Source organism: Nannospalax galili, unplaced genomic scaffold (assembly GCF_000622305.1).
Source record: "Nannospalax galili isolate Female #2095 unplaced genomic scaffold, S.galili_v1.0 scaffold2019, whole genome shotgun sequence".
In the NCBI taxonomy this organism is placed as follows: domain Eukaryota; kingdom Metazoa; phylum Chordata; class Mammalia; order Rodentia; family Spalacidae; genus Nannospalax; species Nannospalax galili.
Genome location: NW_008342625.1, coordinates 692,535 through 712,908, shown reverse-complemented (window position 1 = coordinate 712,908; position 20,374 = coordinate 692,535). Strand labels below are relative to the sequence as shown.

The 20,374-nt window shown below is 41.2% G+C and overlaps 1 protein-coding gene across 17 annotated transcripts in view; it reads left to right on the top strand.

Moving 5' to 3' along the window:
• Positions 1-20,374, top strand: part of Eif4g3 (eukaryotic translation initiation factor 4 gamma 3) — a 327,817-nt gene that overhangs the window by 125,714 nt on the left and 181,729 nt on the right. For 5 of the 17 annotated variants that reach the window (XM_008838616.3, XM_008838614.3, XM_017799503.2 and 2 more), the window contains 3 exons: positions 9,383-9,478; positions 10,814-10,927; positions 14,429-14,461. The exons of 1 other annotated variant lie outside the window; for it this stretch is intronic. In XM_008838616.3, coding sequence (XP_008836838.1) covers positions 9,449-9,478; positions 10,814-10,927; positions 14,429-14,461 — 177 coding nt within the window. In that variant the 5' untranslated portion in view covers positions 9,383-9,448. The remainder of the gene's footprint in view (positions 1-9,382; positions 9,479-10,813; positions 10,928-14,428; positions 14,462-20,374) is intronic. 11 more of the 17 variants (XM_029566184.1, XM_029566183.1, XM_029566181.1 and 8 more) reach the window with 3 other exon arrangements.

The window sequence follows — 20,374 nt, the reverse complement described above, 5'->3', positions numbered from 1 at the left end:
TCTTTTTGAGACAGGGTCTCCCTGTAGCCCCAGCCGTCCTGGAACTCACTATGTAGACCAGGCTGGCCTTGAACTCACAGAGATCCGCCTGCCTCTGCCTCCCGAGTGCTGGATTAAAGGCTTGCGCCACCACACCGGGCCTCACTTTTCCCTCTTTAAAGTGAGCATTGATTGGCTAACCATTAGTTGACACACCGTAAGTCCTACAGGCTTTTCCCTTTTCTTCAGTTTTCCCTTCTCAGACTAAAAACTTCATCTCTTGTGAACATGGCTAAGATTTTCTTCTGCTTCTGTGAATCAGTTGTTAAACATTTCCAGGGAATTGTTTTTCAATTTACATACTGTAATTTTCAGCATTAAAATTTCTCTTTGATTTGTTTTTTACAATTCTTATTTTGTTGATTTGTTTTTCTTGGTTTTATTTGATTTTCTTTGTTTTTGTCCTTTTGAGACAGGGTCTCCTTGTAGCCCCTGCTGTCCTGGAACTCACTATGTAGACCAGGCTGGCCTCGAACTCACAAAGATCCTCCCGCCTCTGCCTCGAAAGTGCTGGGATTAAAGGCGTGAGCCACCTTGCCCAGCCTTATTTGATTTTCCAAATCTTGCCGGCCCTGTCCCCTTCCTTCCTCCTTCCTGTGTAGCCAGGCTGGCCTGGAACTCACAGGTAACCTTCTTCTGCCTCAGCCTCCAGAGTCCTAAGGTTTCAGGAGTGTTCCACTACTCATGGCAAGACTGAAAAGTCATCAAAAATCTGTCCCTTTAGGGTTCCTTTCTGGCCATATTACTGTTTATATTTATATCTTAAGATCGTTTTCAGAAAAACAAAACAAAACAATCTGCGTGTGCATATGCACATGTATGTGGATGTGCCTGTGGTACAAGTGTGGTGGGCAGAGGATAACTTTGGGGAGTCCTCCTTCCACCATGTGGATTTGAGGATGAAACTCAGCCTGTCTTAATAGCTTTTGTTGAAAATTAGGTAATTGTGCAACCAGCCACTTTTCCCAGATTGTGAGGTGGGGGTGGGAGGGGTGGATAATGTCACTACGCTTGCTGGCTTTCTCCTTTTCCTGTTACTTCACCCTGGATCCCAGCCATTTGGATGGTGCTGATCAGGTTCAGGGAAGGTTTTCCCCCCTTATTTAATCTAAGGAAACACTCTCACAGACATGCCCATAGGTGAACTTTATTAGTCTATCTAGTTCAATCAAGTTGATAATCAAGATAAACCATCATACATAGTATACTGAAAAGGCAGTGCCCCTGGATGTTTGCATAGTATATGGTTCCATGTATATGACATTACAGAGGTGGAGAGTGAATTGCCAGAGGTTCTGTGTGAGAGCAAGAGAGGAGGGGGAGGAGTGTGCTGTGGCTTTAAAAGGCAGGATTGCCTTACAGATCTTTGAAGGCAGTCTGTGTACTTTAAATGTATGCGTGACCTTGTGCATCTTATGCTCAAACTGTATAGAACTAATATGATAAGAATATCTGTAACTAGTGAAGTTCAGCCAATGGATTACTGTCAATATTTTTTCTTTAAAAAATTATTTTTATTTTTTTTCCAGTTAATTATTTAATAACCACATACTTAGAAGAAGCATTTCATTACAACAGCATTGACATATTCAATAGCAATTTCCAGAGCTAAGATATATCTCTTTCAAAATTGACTGTAAATTTTTAGGTTCACAGTTGAATTAATACAGTTATACAATATTGAACTCTGTATAAAGCCCATAAGACATAAAATTGAATGAGGTTTTAACCTTTAAGAAACATCTGCATTTCATTTTAAAATATATTGTTTCATACAGAAAACAATATCATTTTTAATGCTATACTAACACTGAGATGTTGGCACATGCATCTCTAATCTCTATATATCTGATTATTACTAGTCACAGTCGATTACTTTCTGAGCTCCTTGGCATCTGACCATGGATATAAAGTCATCAGAAAGATTTCAATGGTAATGTGTTTCACATCTACTAATTATTTTTTATCATTTTTTTAACTTTTAATAACTACATGATTAGAGGAAGCATTTCACTACAGATTTAACATATTCAGTAACATACTCCAGAGCAAGAGTATATCTCGTTCACAAGTGGGTGCAAGTTTCTAGGTTCACAGTTGAGTTAGTACAGTTATACAATATTGTACTCAGTATGAGCACTGTAAGATGTAAAATTGAATGAGTTTTTTAACCTTTAAAAAAGATCTCCATTTCATTTTAGAATATATTGTTTCTTGCAGACTCATTGTTTTTGCTACTAACTGTGAGATGTTGGCGCGTGCATCTCTAATCTGTATGTGTCTGATTATTACTAGTCATAATCGGTTGCACTTGGACCCTTGGCACCTGTGTATGTCTATGAAGTCGTCGGGTGGATTTCAGTGGTAATGTTTATCACCTCTACTAATTAGCATGATGTAAATTTCCATGCTTCCTCCTCAAATATAATACATTTTTTAAAAGTTTGTTGATTTGTGTGTGTGTGTGTGTATCACATAGAACATCCCAAACCATCCTCCCATAGCCTCCCTCCCCCCACTAGAGCCCTTATATTCTGATATCCCTGCTACTGTCTGCTGTGTTGTCGGCACCCCAGCCAATCCCCACTACTTGCCCTTCTGTTGAATCTAGTCAGCCTATCTAGAGGTCTTTGTTTTAGGAGGGTCAGCTATCCCTCCTCTAGCAGCAATCAGTTGTCAGTACTCCTTTAGATAAGATGGGGTCTGCTGTTCATTTTCCCAGTTCTATGCTGGGTTACTCTTTGGGAGTCCCTTTGTTTACCCTGGCCAACAACTCAAAAGAAGGTATCTCTTATCTGGCATTGTTGCTTGTTATGTAGCTTTTAGCTATGCACATGGAAGATTAATGTCATTTTTCTGGCTACATTATTGTGCTATAGTTACATAAATTTTACCAGCTGTGGGAGCTATGTGAAGAACATTTTTCTGTATTCTCTAATTTCATATATAATTATCTTAAAATAGAAACTAGGTACTTTTACTGTTGTGACATTGGCAAGTATTACCTTCCTTCCTCTTCCTTTGTCTTTGTAAAACACAGTGTATGTTGAAGGTGTTGAGGCTACGAATACAGTGTCTACCATCACCTTGAGCTTTGCTCAATGCAGTACTTTACCCATCTTGAGTTCCTGTCATTTGTGCAAGTGTCAACACAGGCCAATAACGCTGCCCTGTTCCTATGGTGAACATAGTCTAGCTCCTGTGCCCTGCAGTAGGGTCACCAGGAAGCCAGCCATCCACTCTTGAGAACCAGTGACCTTTAGGTCCAGTCTACATGTGCTGAGAAAGCAAGCTGCATGTTAGAGCTGACACAACAAGAGCACGGCCAGTGGCAGGCCCCAGTCCTGGTGGTGCTTCGTGTTGATGGCTAGATACTACTGTGCTGCTGTCAAAGTGGGGTCAAAGCCGTTTGTGGTGATAGACAGTGTTGGCACCAGAAGGGTAAAGCTTGGTAGTCAGTTCTTTCTACACTGCTGGCCATGTGCCGTTTAATTTTTTTTTTTTTTTTTTGAGACAGGGTCTCCTTGTAGCCCTAGCTGGCCTGGAACTTGCTATGTAGACCAGGCTGGCCTTGAACTCACTGAGGTCCACCTGCCTCTGCCTCCCCAGTGCTGGTGTTAAAGGCGTGCACCACCACGCCTGGCTCTTATGTGCTGTTTAATTTTTAATTCCAAGTGGGTAAATTGCATATAGGTAAGGTTGTTAATGATTATCAAATGTTACCAGAGTTTCTGGTTGGCTAATATGGTTAACACTACTGTACTACACACTTAAAACAGTTAAGATCAAAGATTGTTTTTGTGGTGCTGGGATGGAACCCAAGGCTGCCTGTAGATGCCTATACAAGCATTCTGTGCTGAGGTGCAGGTCCTATGCCCTCTCTCACTCAGTGTTACTTTGTTTATTTCTAAATTTTGACACAAGCCTTGAACTTACTTTGTAGTCTAGCCAGGCCTTGAACTCATGATCATCCTGCCTCAGGTACTCCATACATACTTTCTTTAATAGGAATCCAATTCTGTGGCTGAAGAGATGGCTCAGGGGTTAAGAGCATTGTGTACTCTTCCAGAGAACCCAGGTTTGATTTCCAGCACTCATATAGCAGCTAACAGCCATCCTTAACTCCAGTTCTAGGGGATCTGATGCCCTCTTCTGGCCTCTATGGGCATTGCATAGCATGGGTACATTTTCATATATGCAGGCAAAACACAGATTACAAAGAAATCTAACCTTACATACTAGACAGCATGCCATATACACTTACATAATTCTTTTAAGACTACTTATCCTGTGGATATAGCAAATTTTCTTCTAGATTCAGAAGATGTTCCATCTGGTGGTGAAGAAAGCATGAATTTAGACACAGACTAGATCCCTAAAAATGGAATTGTAGGATGGAAGAGAATAGCTTAGTGAAGACTTGGTACTCTAGAAACTCTTTGAAAAGTTGTCAGCTTAATTGTTCAGCCATATTTGTGTGTATTTGCAGTGCTCACACACTATGTTAGTTTAGTCCATACAACAGTTTTTATTTAAGGGGAACAAATAGTCTTAAAACAAGAGAAATGACATTTAACCTCTGAGATGTATTAAAAATCTTAGAACAGACAATACCTGAAATACAGGGAGAGACATATAAATATTTTATATCATTAATATTTTTGTTGGCTTAAGTTCATTGTTTTACATTCTAAAATTTGAAGATGCATCTTTGTTTTTCATGTATCTGTATCTGGACTTCTTTTGATAACTAATCTGAAGGTTTGTTAACTTATTTTGTCTTGTAGTGGAATTCACTCTGATATTTTTATTTTTGTTTGTCGAAATGACTGTTTAAAAATCGTAAGCTGGGTGTGGCGATGCACACCTTTAATCCCAGCACTTGGGAGGCAGAGGCAGGTGGATCTCTGTGAGTTCAAGGCCAGCCTGGTCTACATAGTAAATTCCAGGCCAGCTGTGGCTACAGGGAAACCCTGTCTCAAAAAGACCAAAAAATAAATAAATAAAAATTATTAGGCTGCCTGGGCAAGGTGGCATACACCTTTAATCCCAGCACTGGGGAGGCAGAGACAGGCAGACCTCTGTGAGTTCAAGGTCAGCCTGGTATACATAGCGATTACCAGGCCAGCTGAGGCTACCAGGAGCCCCTGACTCAAAAAGACCAAAATACTAAAACAAACAACAACAACAAAAATTGTTAGGCTTAAATATTATGTAAATATGTAGTACTCTGGTTGACTTTTCTTCAACCTGCATTTTGTTAACAGTTTATCAAGTTCTGAAGTTAGCTGGTTTTCATTGTTACTGTTGTTTTTCCCATTGCATAAAAAGCATTCAGGAGGGTTCAGTGAGACATAAAAGCAATGAAAGTTAGAATGTAACTCATAGGATCTTGAACAATGAACTGGGTTTGAGCATCTATAGAGAGTACTCATGTCTGTACTGCCTTTGGAAAAGTAAATCGGTGTGATGGTTTTGACATGTGGTGGTTTTTCTTTATAGAGCCTAGGTATCAAGCCCAGCGCCTTGTGTGTGCTAGGCAATTGCTCCACCACTGAGCCCAGCACCAGCCCATGGTGGCTTTGAAAGTAATCATAAAGGGAAAGGGAAACAGAACAAACGTCTGATGACCATCATGGATTTATGACTACTTTTAGGGGCATTTGATGTTACAAAGCCAGGTCACAGAATGGAGCTGGCAAGATGGCTCAATGGGTATAAGCATTTGTTGCCAAGCCTGACAACCTGAACTTTTATCAAACCAGGACCCACACGGTGGGAGTGGAGAACCAGCTTCTGATAGTCACATGCATGTAATGGCATGCACGTGCAAGTGTACTCAGGTGTGCACATGTGCATACACAATAAAATAAATGTAATTTAAAATTTAAAAAGTTTTGGGGCTGAAGAGATGGCTCAGCAGTAAAGAGCATGTACTGCTCTTGCAGAGGACCTGAAGCCAGTTCCCAGCATTCCTACCAGGTGCCTCACAACTGCCTGTAATCCCAGTTCCAGGGACTCTGGCACTGTCTTCTGGCTTCTGCAGGTACTAGCGCTCACACATACATATGCCCACAACATACACATAATTTAAAAGAAAAGAAATTTTTTTTTTTTTTAAAGAATTTTTCCACTGAAGCTTTTGAACTATTTTTGGTCAAAACACAGTAAGTTAAAGAAGCTCATCAAGAACCTTGAGGAATCATGTCTTAATTTAGGAAAGATATAAAGGCTATGGAGACACCTTCTCCTGATTGTACTCACGTGTGCAATTAGCGAGACTGCTCACTCTCACTGTCCAACGCCAGGGATGAACATCTCATGTTGATAAGGGCACAGTGGTGTACATTGTGATAAAGCAGTTTATGTATCTGTGCTGGAGATTTCTCTGTCTTTGTATGTACACCTGTACCACACTTTATTTTACATTTAGATGACACCAACATGTACACAGAACATGAATTAGGTCTTGCCATGCTACAGTGTTAATATACAAAAAATGGAAAGGATTTGTGCCTTTTTTAAAGTTAGGTTTAGAGTAGATGTCTAAGCTACAGGAAAGTAAACTTCTTGGTATTTTTAGTGGTCATTTTGGAGGCAGTGATGAGGTTTTGAAAAACACATTGAGATCAACATTTACACACCTCCAGCAAGATGTGTGCTCAGGAAAGCCATTTTTGCTGAATGAAAGCTTTCTCTCTGAATACTGTTTCATGTTCATCCATTGGCTGTGTGTGGCCTTGTTGATGCAGATTGAAGACATTGTTAAGATTTTGATCGAGGTTTCCTGTGAGTGACATGCATATTTTCAGCATGGTCCATGAAAAGCAAGGTTCCTTTTCTTTCTGTTCAGTTTTATCTAGTTATCAAGTATTTTGGTGTGAGGTACTAACAGCCCTGTGAATTCAATTTGTGGCCAGATTTAATAGAATTATAGTAAGAAAAGAAATCCAAGTGACATTCCGCTTTTTGCCAGCTCTAGAGCTGGCTGTGCAGCAGACTACCATGGTGAGGGATAACTAAACATCCTCCACTCCAAATATAAACCTGTTCATTTTATTTTCATTGATTGAGTACTATGATGAATCATTTCAAATAGTTCCTTTGAAATTGGAGAACCCAGCTAAACTTTCATTAAATGGTCACCTGACAAAGTTGTAGAGTTTTTGTTTTTTTTTAAATACAAATTGCAGCCTTTTCCAGATATATCATTTAGTTAGTTGTTTAGGTAGGACACATTTCTAGCCTTTGACTTTCTCATTAGTAGAATCACCATAGTGGTAAATAAAGATGATTGCATCATAATTTCTCTTCCCATCAACAGCTGCTTTGTGAGGTTTAGTGTGCTTTTTCCTTTCTTGACGGTGGGGTTCACTGTTGCATGCCACACAGTGTTCTAGGCTGGGGATACAACAGGGAGATGATTTTCATCTTTAGGGGGAGAAGTAAAATAAACCAAATGGGTAAGAATAAGAATGTGGATTACACCACCCCCTCCAAGGCTCAGGGACTTCTGCAGGAGAGGCTGCCAGAAAGAATGTAAGAGCTGGAGGAAAGGGTGGAGTATTAACTGGAAGTGTCACCTCCGACCACTGTGCCACAAGCTACAGTCCCATCTCCCTCCCACTCTCATCAATGAGTCCAAGGGGGAGTCAGTTACCCCCCACTCAATCAGTCAACTGTAGCTGCCTGTGGGGGGAGGGGCAAAGGAAATACAAGCCAAGAACACCAAGTGGCACCTGCCTCAAATTTTGTGTGGCTGTTGGGAGGTCATAGGGATCTGTATTTGAGTGTGGACTTTACGGCACAGCCATAAATGCCGGGTGCCCGCTCTTCTGTAAATAAACCACTCTATGCTCTCAAATAAACTACTCTCAAACTATGCTCCATTAAAAACATTTTTTGTTTTTTAAATGGGGCATGGGGAAAAAAAGAATATGGACTCCAGGGAATGAGGGCTGGTTTGAGGCCTGCTGGGGTGAGGTGGGTGCCCTTTCCTTAAGGGCACTGGAAGCCCTCCTTCTGAAGGGGAGGTGTGAGCCCTGGTTATGTCTGTGAGAGCCCAAATTCAAGTTCTGTGATTCGGTGTCCCTTGCTGTTGTTAGCATTTCATTTTAAACTCAGTTATTAGCCTGTGGTGTTTAACCTGGACCCTAATCGGAATCAGCTCTTGTTTTCAGAAAGCTTATGGTAAGCTGATCTGTATTCTATTCACACTTAGTCTGTGCTCTTACATAAAGTTCTTACTGTCGATTTTTATGGGATCATGTGAAGAATTAGGGGGTTTGTCTTAGTGATAGAAGAAGACAGACTGTGAGCTAGTCATTGTGGTTTTGAGATGTCATCTTCCAGGCCACCTTTGCCTGTAGGTTCTTTGGAAAGCTTGATGAGCAGTGGGTCGCATGGTTTTTAGTCAGTCTGGTTTGGTTTGTGGCATGGACTGTCCTTTTCAGAATTTGATGAAGTTACATTGGCTGGAGAAAGAGCTCATTCCATAAGATACTTGGCACACAAGCATGAGGACCTGAGTCGATTCCCAAAGTCCACAGAAAAGGGGTGCTGTGGTGTACCCCTGTAATCCATCACTGAGAATGGGTAGACAGGATTCCTGGGGCTTGCTGGCCAGGTAGACAGCCATTGAACACCAGGCCAGTGAGAGACCCTGTCTCTATAAGCAAGATGTATAATGGCTCCTGGAGCTGACACTTGGGTTTGAGCTATGGCCACCAGGCACATACACACGCAAGAATTGAAGTTGTTTGGGTCTTCTTTGCACTCCTGATTTGAAATATTTATACATAGCTTTTTGGGTTGCTGGTACCTCCTATCAGGAGTTTAACACAAATTTCTAAAATCTGCATTGGTCCTAAGTTGAATATTAAGATAAAGTTGAAATTTAAAAAGTAAAACTACCTTTAATCCCAGCACTTGGGAGGCAGAGGCAGGCAGATCTCCATGAGTTCAAGGCCAGCCTGGTCTACATAGTTCCAGGACAGCTGGGGCTACAGGGAGACCCTGTCTCAAAAACAAACAAACAAATAAACAAAAAGTAGAACTCTAGCAGAATGTGGGGGGCACATGCCTTTAGTCTCAGCACTTGTGAGGCAGAGGCAGGCAGATCTCTGTGAGATTGAGGCCAGCCTGGTCTACATAGCAAGTTCCAGGCCAGCTGGGGTTACAGGGAGACCCTGTCTCAAAAAGACCAAGGGGGGGAAAAATGGAACTGTAAGCCACAGTAGAAACATTTCTGTAATAAGCTCTTCTAAAAACATGTTGAATTTGAGAGTTGCTGTGCCATATTTTTTTTTTTTTTTTAAATCATGTTCTTGCCGTTCTTTGACAGACCCCTTATCCCTCTGGACAGAATGCAGGTCCAACCACATTGGTCTATCCTCAAGCCCCTCAGACAATGAATTCACAACCTCAGACCCGTTCTCCGGTAAGTCACCGAAGCTTGTTCTAGCTAATGCTCCCTGCCTCACTTCTTTGTTTAGTTGCCTGTGTTCTCTTTTAGTAAGTATTTCTATTGAACTTTGGAACTTTGTTCCAAAGATAACTTTATTATTATTTCCAACAGCTTAGATGTAACAATAGCTTACATTTATTAGGTAAAAGAAGGTGGAGGTTTTTATTTTGTTTTCCTTTCTGTGGCATGATTTTTCTTTTACAAAGTTTGGTTACATTCAAGTTGCCTCATCACAGTTCTTAATATTTTAGTTGTACTGTTCAAAATTCAGAAAAGTTAAATACAGTGATTTTAAAAGCAACTCAAATTTTGCCAGTTAACCTCAAACTTCAGTGCTGTGGGAAGTCAAATTTCTGAATCTGTGTCGCTAGATGAGTTCTAGCCGTTCGACAGTGTGACCGTGTGCATGGCGTACCCCCAGGGTGTGCTCATTTCTTTAGCTGGTAAACAGATTGTCACACAGATGCCCACGCTGCCATCCTCTTTGCTCACCTTCATGTGGATTGTGACAGGAACTGAGAATTACTCAGGTCATCCTTCTGTTTCCCAGAGTGCACTGTGGCTTCAGCTGCCTCACCCTTAGACTGCCATTTCCTGCCCTGCATGATAAGCTTTGGCTAGTAGGTGTTTCTGGAACTTCTCTCATTGCAACTCACATCCCTCTTTGTTCTTCCGCACTGTGTATTCTTTGAATACTGGGATCGTCTTTCTGCTCCCCAGCCCTGCTTTTTTTGCCTGTAGCCCAGGACGACTCCCTTGCGTTAGGTTCTGCTTGTTTGGTTTTATGCATGAATTTTGAATCGTTGAAATATTCCAAAGACTTGCTTAAAGAACTAGGAGAGTATAGACTGCACCACATGTCATTTCTTCTTACCCTCTTCCTGCCTTCCTTTTCCTTGTGGCTGTCTCCAATACCTGTTCTTAGATCCTGGTTCTCCCCCGTAGTGGGAGGAACCATTTCTAACATGGGACTTTAGTCCTAGTTGCCTGTTTGCTTGTCTCCTTTTTTGCTGAAGCGGTGAATCCAATGTCTGGTGCAAGTTTTGTTCTGAGAGTGGTTTGGGGATGTGGACACTTGGCTACTTGGAGTGGGCCTGAGATCTCAACAGATACATTACCTAGGCCTGGTTCTGATCATTAAGCACAGATTGTTAATGGTGAGCTCTTATTACAGAGAACTCTGTGGCCCTCTTACCCCGCCGCCCTTTTCTAATTATTGGGGAAGAAAATCGGAGTTAAAGTTACATGGTTAGAACTGGCGCAGAACCTGACTGAAGAGCTGCATCTCTAAACCAGTTTTTTTGACAGCCCAGCAGAACAGTGCCAATACATTGCACAGACAACTGGAAGAGGAGGAAGGTTTTGGAACAGACTCCTGTTTACAGGTCCTTGGCTGGAAGAGGCTGGATAAAATACTGCATTGTAAGCAATATAACAAACTGTACTTTTTGCAGGCAGCAGCCTCTGGCACACATTATTTTTGACCACATCCACATCCTGGCTGATGAACAGAAATGCACTGATTGCTTCTTCTCCGGATGTCTGACCTGGCATGCTAGTTTCTGCCAGGTGTAGTGGGAAAAGCAGAACAAATTGGGCGGGTCTTCTAATGGGAATTAGACAGGAATAATTTGGACTTTACATTTTTTTCCTTTCTTTTTAAACTTGGATGTCCCTTTCGGATAAATTTGAATTTAAAAGATAAATTTCAAGACTTCTTTTCCACTCTTTCCATTTATAATTGAATATCCAGGTGGAAATCGTCTGTAGCTGTCAGCCGTTTTCCCTGTGGTCATAAACTCCTCAAATGCTGTCCTTTATGCAATTTTTTGCCGTCTGCTCTGCTAGTGACCGCTACCACCCACATTACTAAACCCCACACATAGCACATTCCATTACATGCCCCAAAACAAGTGCAAGACTAGGAGACCCCAGACTATTCTTGCTTTTTGTTTTGGGTCTGATATTCTTTATTTCATTTGTGTTGATGCCGGGAGGGTAAAGTTGGGTATGAAACTGGGCAAGATTGTGTTTTCTGTTTCCATCCCAAGTTGCCATGGCCTAGTCTCATCTACCCTTTAGCTGCCCTGACTGGCAAGGAGAGGCGAGGCACTGCACTGAGCCTGCAGCCTGGTTGAGCAGCAGCATCTGACTCCCCTCTCTTTGCATTAATAGGCCATTGAGGCCACATAGTTTAGGCTTTTCTGTTCTTCCCTGGACATCTGCCTTTGCAACCCAGCTGGCTTCAAGTGGGCCTCTCCCTCCTTCAGGTTTTCTTTGTGCCTATAGTTCTAGTTGCTAACAACATTTTAGCTAAATTCATAATATGGAAAATCCCGTTCAACACGTAAAATGCTGAGAAGCCACTGCCCTGCTCCATTTCTTTGTGCTGGAATGCTTGAATTGTAGTTTGTTTTTAAATAGTCAGGAAAAATAGTGAAACTTATTGAAAGTCTAATTTGGAGTCGGGGGAGAGTTCGGCTTTTGTAGTAACTTGTAACCATTGGTTATTTGTATGTTTTATGGTGCTGAGTGCCAAAATTACATTAATGTTGCATTGGCCATACCCAGTTACCAACTGTGCATCGAAGGGTGAGGGAGTGGGTGGGTTGGTGGTGTTACCATTGGATTTGAGATTACAAAACACTGCTTTCCTTTATACCTACAGTCTTCACCATCTCAAAGTCCTGTCTTTAAAAAACATTCTATTTTTAACATGAACCAGCAGCGAATACAGTTTGTTCTGTTGCTTACAGCTGCCCCCAGGGCTAAGGCTGGAGACATTCCAGAAAAAAAACTCAATAGCCAATGGTGACTAGTGCAAAACAGACTAGGGACCTTCTTGAGGACAAGGACATTCCCACTGACCTTAAGTTGTGGTTTCCCTTTTTATATATATGTATAATTTTGTAAGAAAGTCCTCTTGTTCGTTGAAAGCTAGTTGCAGCTTTCTGCTAGAACCTTGGAGAGGGGTCTTTCTGTGGAACAGTGATAAGACAGGTACAGCTATGCTCAGGTTAGTGTGTTAGCACAGCCCTTGTCTCTCATTTTCTTCAAAAGTTTGTAAGAAACATCTCACTTCTGTCCCTACTTCCTTTTTTTGTTTTTTTTGAGACAAGGTCTCCCTGTAGCCCCAGCTGGCCTGGAACTCTCTATGTAGACCAGGCTGGTCTCGACTCACAGAGATCTGCCCGCCTCTGCCTCCCAAGTTGCAGGGATTAAAGGCATGCGCCACCATGCCCGGTTTTCTGCCCCTACATACCACATGGGTGGTATTGCCTAATCTTGAAACTTGATGCCCATAGTAGAGGTATGTTCAGTTTTCTTCTCATAAATGGAAAACTGAAATTTAAAAATCTCTATTTCTTTGAAGAGGAAGGAATTCTCAACTCTAGCTGCCACTTGTCATCATTCTAAAAAGCTGTATTAAGGTGACTTGACAAATGTGACGGCTTTCCTAACACCCCAGCATGCACAGACCATGAAGGCACTTTTCAGAGCCCATGGCATTGTAGCTTGTAAGGAAATGGGTTTCTGACAGAGCTGTCTTCAGTGTCTCCTCTATTGCAGCCATGTGCTCCACTGCAGTTTTTAAAAAAATTTCAGTACAGAATATATACAAAATAATTCCAAATCTGCAGATTTCTCTTGTGACTGAATGTTGAGCAGAAAAAAATGGTTTCTTAGTTAACCTTCAGTCTGATTCATCTGTGGTTGTGAGGTCACAGAACACTTATAAGAGGTAAAGCAGCTGAAGGTACAAATTTTCAGTTCTACATTAAATGGAAACCCGTGTGGTTTGCATTCAGGTCTGCTTTGTCAGTATTTTCACTGTTGAAGACAGTTGACCTTACAGTCAGGTCTGCAGCTACCCTGGTTTTATGAGCTGCTGTGGTTTTCTCTGTGCTTTTTAGTTAAAATGTATTGAAAGCCAAACTTTGCTCTGATGAATTATTTAATCCTAGAGGTTTGCTTTTTTTTTAAATTTGTGAATGAGAAAACCTTTTCTTCTAAATGAGAGGAAGTATCGAAATACATTTTCTCCACTTTGAAAAACTGGTTTAGCAGAGGGTCCTTTTCTTTTTATTTTCATGTCAGATCCTAAGGGATAGAGATCAGATAACAAGGGTTGCGGTCCTTTGCTGTTATCTATAAATAGTAGTTGAGGAAATTCACTTCCCCTGTTTTTCTTCTCTGGGTTATTATAAAACCATTTAAGCTAATCATGTTAAAATCTGATGTTCCTACTTGCGATTTACCTTGATATGCTTGGTATTCAACTTTACTAGCTAATTGCACTTCAACACACACACACACACACACACACACACACACACACACTGATTCTTTAACTCCTGTGAATTAAAGAAAGATATTGAAACTGCAAGTTTCTGTATCAGATGCCCATTTAACTTAAAAAAAGAAAAATGCAGTCTGTTCCTGGACATTCATTCCCTGGATATTATAATTCCCTACTAAAAGCATGTCTTATGCCCTCCAAGTCTACAGTCTCATGTGGTCTACATGATTTCATTTCCATGCTTGTGTTAATGTAGCCACCTAGTGTTTCCAGTGTTCTTTTGCGCTACTTTAGGGTTTTATTGGTTAAACTGTCCTTATGAGAGCAGCCAGTTGCTTGGAGCTTAGCAGCTTTTCTCCTAGCTGGTAATGACCAAGTGCTGGCCAGTGGCACTAGCCTGGTGAATCCTGGTACCTGTCTGTCACTGTCCTGCAGTAAGGTCTTCATTGGTGTGTGTGTGTGTGTGTGTGTGTGTGTGTGTGTGTGTGTGTGTGTTGTGTGGCTTTTTTTTTTCCCCCTCCTCTTGTGGGTTTCTTTCTTTTTATATATTTTGTGACTTTGGTTTTTGTCGTGTTTCTGACTCTTTGTGCCTTTCCTTTTGTGTTTGTTCTCCTTCCTCTCAGTTTGCAGCGGGGCCTCGACCTGCCCATCATCAGGTACTGTACCCTCCCCCTCACTATCGCCTTTGGCTAATAGGTGTGGGCTTAGTAGCTGCTGACTCTTAGAATGCTGCCACCTCATGTCACCACCTGAGTTACTCTTTCCAAGAGTACCTTCCTTCTGGTGTAATTTCGTTTGTTTTCTACTAGTTTCATCCAATTTTGTTATAAACGAGCCCATTTCCTCTCTTTACAGCACAATTTTTAAATGCTGGGGTTTTTTCTTCCCTCAAAGAGATTGCTTTGAATTTAGACGACCTTGAAAAATGTAGATGCATTAAGCTTTCACAGATTTTTGTGGGTCTTTAAGAAGTTTGACCCTAATGGAGCAGGCAACATTCTAAGGGTTTTCTGTTAACATTCTGATATAACTGGATTGATGTATATAGAGTAGCATTACTATTTCTAAAACCACTTGTCAACTACTAACTTAGATCTAATAACAAATTGATTAATAGCAGCATTCATTCATTTGTTGCATAGAACTTTTTATATTTAGGCTACTTAGAAAATAGAAACCTTTAATTTTTGTATTTTGGGCCTGTTAGTTTTTTTAGGATGAATGTGCTGTAGGAATTAAAATTGAAGAAGCATACACCAGTTCTGCATTACTTGGCAGGAATGTGCTAGGGTGACAGTGTGGGAGAAGCAAAGGCTTGAGTTTGTCTCCTTGTCCCTCCACAGTTCTTCAGGGAATGCTCTGAAACCTGCCCTCATTGTGTAGTAGGAAGAGCCCAGGCTTATAGTCTGGCAGATTTGGGTTCATATTTACCAACTCTACTATGTGTGACCAGTTGTATTAGGAAAGTCTTTTTCCAAGCCTCAGTTCCCCTGTGTAAAACAGAAATGAAACAAGGCTAATACCCTTCACTTTAGAGGTAACATGTACAGCACCTGACACAACGTGGGGAGTCAGTAAATGGCAGCTGTTCTTAATGTTGCTGTTAGGCAGCATAGCACTGTTGGGAGCACTGCTGGGAAAATGAGAGGGAAGCTAAGCATTTACCCAAGGTGTTACACTTAGCATTTTGATTATTGACTAGATGAATGTTGCTTAATGTGAGATTCTCATTATGATGAGTGATTTAATACAAGGCTCCATTTCTAAAACCGTAGTCCTAATAATTTGGAGGGTACACAGTTCACCAAATTCTGAGGTAGAACAAGCACTTTGCATTGTTGTGTGACACGGGTGGCTATTTGCTTTTCATTAGGAAATATAACTTGGGCATTTTTCAGCTTCACGCTGTAGCGCTAGAAGAGTCTGGAGCATTGGTGCCCCCGGAGGTAGGCATCATTCTTCTGTGTTTGAGTGTTGTGGGTTGCCCTTTGCCTCAGTTTTCTCATCTCCAAGATGGGGTGGTTGGTAATAGCATTGGAAGGATGCTCAGGATAAGATGATACAGACAGCATCAGCAAGCTGCATTTGCGACGTGGTTAGCAGTACCTCTAATTACAGAGATGGTCTTGTTAGAAATAATAGACTTCTTAAAAAGGATTTTGTCAAGGCCAAGGAAGCAAAGCTTACATTTAATCAGGATCAAACCAAATACTCCTAAGAGAGAAACAACCAGAGCTCTGCTCAAGAAGCCGAGTGGAAGAAGAGAGAGTTTAATTTGTGATTAACTAAAGAGAAGGGGGGTGCCCGAGCCCCCCAATGCAGGTACTGCTCAGTTTCTTTGTTCACGTGTTTGTGTTTTTAAACATTGGTTTCTCTCAGGGAAGAAACAGTAGTTAGCATTGCCTTTGGCTGCTCTCTAAGTGGGTGCTGCAGTGTAAGTTACTAGAGTGGTGGATGAGTTTTGAAACCCAAGCTCATCTTACTTATAGTGAGCAGTCACTTCACCACTGTCAATCTGAAGATGTCTTGGTTCCTGATAAATGCAGCAGAAACCCAGAGTTCAGTAGCAGTGCTCTTGACAATGGGGTGTTGGATTGATGCACCTACAAACAGTTGACTCTGAGAAATTGTTTTCTCAAGTTTCACGAGCCATATGTGATGTACTTTGTTGTTTTTAGTGCCAACAACCAATGGAAGATTTTAGAAATCTTTGTGAGAAAAGATTGATTTCAGTAGTCATTAACCCAGCATAGGAAATGGTGATAGTTGGTTTTTCTGCTGTAGGGTAATGCTTACAAGATCACATATTATTTTGATCCTTAAAAAAGGAATTTGATGAAATTCCCAAAGAATAAATTAAAAAATATATTTGTAAGAAAAATGATCCAGCTGGGCGTGGTGGCACACGCCTGTAGTCCCAGCAGAGGCAGGCGAATCTCTGGAGTTCAAGGCCAGCCTGATCTACATATATGCTAGGAAAACACCCTACCAACTAAGCTGGTTCCTGAAATGCAGATTAACCCAGAGCATTTCTTTGAATATGGAAAATTGTGGTCACTGGCTGTGTGTCTTGTCCAAATATCATTTAGATTCTTTTCATTATATTCAGAGAATTAAGCAAATGCAGAAGTCTGAACCAGGTGTAGTGGTGCACAGCACTCAGGAGATAGAGGCATAAAAATTGTGGGTTCAAGGACCGCCTGATGAGACTGTCCATAATAGTAATAGTAATGATAATAATCCAGGCAGTCTTTAGCAGCAACACTAGTCACTTTGGAGAGATGCAGGGGGAGGAACTGAAGCAGCACTCCAAACAGGAGGCACCTAAACCAGTGTTGTGTATTGTAGAGTGAACTGGAAGGAAAAGTTTATTATCTTGCATCCACAGGAAGGTGGTGCCAGTTTAGTTTGTTAACACACTTTGGAATAAGTGTAGATTGACATTCATTTATGGAAAAATATCCTGTAATTACAATTTATTTAGCAGCATTTGGTCTATAACTGCCAGTCAGTGTCCCTAGTGACAATTAAGAAAGAAAAGTAAAAAAAACCACTTCACCTATTTTCCTAGGCCCTCCATGGAGATGATGCCATTTCCCATTTGAGACCCGTTGACTGATGTTTTTCACGTGTAGAGTCAGGTAGAGACCTTCCTCTCAGAGTTACATAGAAGCAGATACTCATTATCCGAAACAGGACATAAGTATTTGCATAGTGAAAGGTTTACTGAGAAACAAAGTACATAGAATAACATTCATAAGAAAATCGTCCGTGCCAGGTGTGGTGGCGCACGCCTTTAATCGCAGCACTTGTGAGGCAGAGGCAGGCAGATCTTTGTGAGTTAGAGGCCAGCCTAGTCTACATAGTGAGTTCCAGGACAGCTGGGGCTACAGGGAGACCCTGTCTCAAAAAGACCAAAAAAAAAAGAGAGAAAAAAAAAAAAAGAAAATCGTCTGTATACATCTATATCCATGGGTATGGCAGTGTTGTCATGCCTCAATTTCAAGTGGAAGCTACAAATAGCTTTTCACCATGTTTGTTTGCATAGCCAGATATAATTAAATCAAGAATTAGAATTAGCCTAGTGTTTGGGAGGCTGAGGTAAGGGGATCTAAGTTGAAGGCCAGGCTGGGCATGCAGTGAAGCTCTTCTAAAGGCCTCCCCCCTCCGAAGGCTTTGCAACCAGTGACTTGATTTCTCATTCCTACCCTTTAATGTTTTGCTGAGGAATCTGATGTTTGAGGATATTTTCTATTATTGTGTTTTTGTAAAGCCTAGAGGCCAAGTGCATAACTTTCTGTGATAGATACTGCAAAGGAACAAAAAGTGAATTGTTATTAAGGTAGATTGTTTGGAAGTAGTTGCTTGTGAAAGAAAAACATTAGCCAGTACAATAATTTAGATCCTATTTTTCTCCCCCTGTGGAAAATGAAGTTATGTGAATTGAAGCAAATCAAAAGGTTTTAACTGGTGAGCATTTTGTTTGTTTTTAATAGAGCCAAGAAACTGCTGTGGGGTCTGCTTCATTTGCTTTTGTTTACAAGATTTTTCACTGCATTTGGCAGGCCAGAGTTACCTTGAGTTCCTGCAAGGCAGGACTGCTGTGCTCCCATCAGGAGTCTGTTGGTCCCTACTTGGCATCTGAGCATGGATACAGAGTAGTGAGGTAGATTTCAATGGTAATGTTTTTCACATTTACTAATTATTAAGGATCAAATTTTTATGCTTTGAAGAATTTTTTTTAATTAATTTTTTTTACACCCACTTCCCAGATAGCACCCTCGCATAGCCTCCCTCCTCCAACTAGAGCCCTTATACTCTGATATCCCTGCTACTGTCTGCTGTGTTGTCGGCACCCCCAGCCATTCCGCACTACTTGCCCTTCTGGTGAATCTTGTCAGCCTATCTAGAGGACTTTTTTTTTTTTAGGAGGGTCAGCTGTTCCTCATCTAGCAGTAATCAGTTGTCAATATTCCTTTGGATAAGATTGGGGCCTGCTATTCATTTATCACTACAGTTTTCTTTAAACATAAAATTAGATTTGCTGACCCATTTTATATGTAAAACACTGAACTTTAGAATATGTCAACTAGTTTTTCCTCTTTGTTTTAAAGTCCCAAGGTCATTAGAAACCTAGGGAATGAAAACAACCCACATAGTATGGTTTGGCTTCTTGCGTATAGTATTTGTTTCATGTGCTTGGTCACTGAAATGTGTATTGCTGTGGTTCGAAGTTGCTTATGTTCCTACCTTCATTTCCCTTCTGGGTTCTGAAGTGAGATCAAGTGTTGATTATATACTTTGTCTAGGTGTCTTTTGATTAAGAGAATACCAGGGTGTTGATATCTTTAATAAGTTTTTTTTTTTGTCTTTGAGACAGGGTCTCCCTGTAGCACCAGCTGTCCTGGAACTCACTATGTAGAACAGGCTGGCCTTGAACTCACAGAGATCCGCCTGCCTCTGCCCCCCAAGTGCTGGGATTAAAGGCATATGCCACCATGCCTGGCCTATATCTTTAAGTGTTTATCAACAGAATCATTCTTCAGTTTGTCACATGTTTTTTGTTACATGGTGTTCACAAATACTAAATGATATCAGGCCACATTCAGAGTTAGATTTTAGCATGAGCAGGCACTGAGCTGCTTAGGGCGGAATGGTGTGTGTTACCTGGTGTGAGGGTTGAAAATGCATGTGTTCCTGTTAGAGTTTGGGTTGTTTTCCTGAAAGATAAAAACCAGTTGACTTTGATTTTTTTTTTCCTTTTTTTTTTTTTTTTCTTCAATCACAGGCTTGAAGGCTTGACTCTTTCTCTACTGAAAAGTGTGCTGTTTATTCCTGTTTGACATCTATTTGTCTTACTGTAGACAGTTTCTTGGAATTGGAAAGGAAAGTGAACAAAGGCTTCAGGCTTGCCTCTGAGGCCTTGCTTGGCACAGCAGAGTTTATTAGAAGCGAACAGTGTAGAACAGTAGACCCTGCTTATAAGCTGTTTTATGCCAGAGCTGAGCCTGACAAAGGACAGCATCCTCGTCACAGGGTGCATAGAGTCACAGTGTAAGTAGTGAAGAACAAGTCACTGGAGTTAGCAAAGCTGCCAGCCATTGGAGCTTCACTGCCAAGTGTCCTGGGCTTTCAGCTGGCTAACCTGAAAGGGAGCAGGATGTCCTCATAAATGATAGGACCTTGACTGTGATCATAGTAGTCCCTGGTGGCTACAGGGGAGTGTATGGTTTGGCATACAGTAAGAGATCTTTGATTGGTGTCTGGTCTTTTAGCAGAGACAGCAGGTGTCGTTCCCATTTCCCAAGCTGCTTTTGAGCTGCACATGACATGCTCCTCAAAGATGCTCTTTCTCTGATGTGACAGAGCAGAACCTATTCTGACAGAATCCTTGGGACTTTTTCCCTTGTAGCTGGCATAGTCCTCTAGGGCGGTACGTTAATGGGACTGTGATGATGGAAGTCTTGTCCTCTCTGTCTCTGCACCATTCACTGCTGTCGCTACTGGCAACATTTAGTTACTGTTGAGTTGAAATGTGAATATAGACGATGAACTTTTTTTTTTTTTTT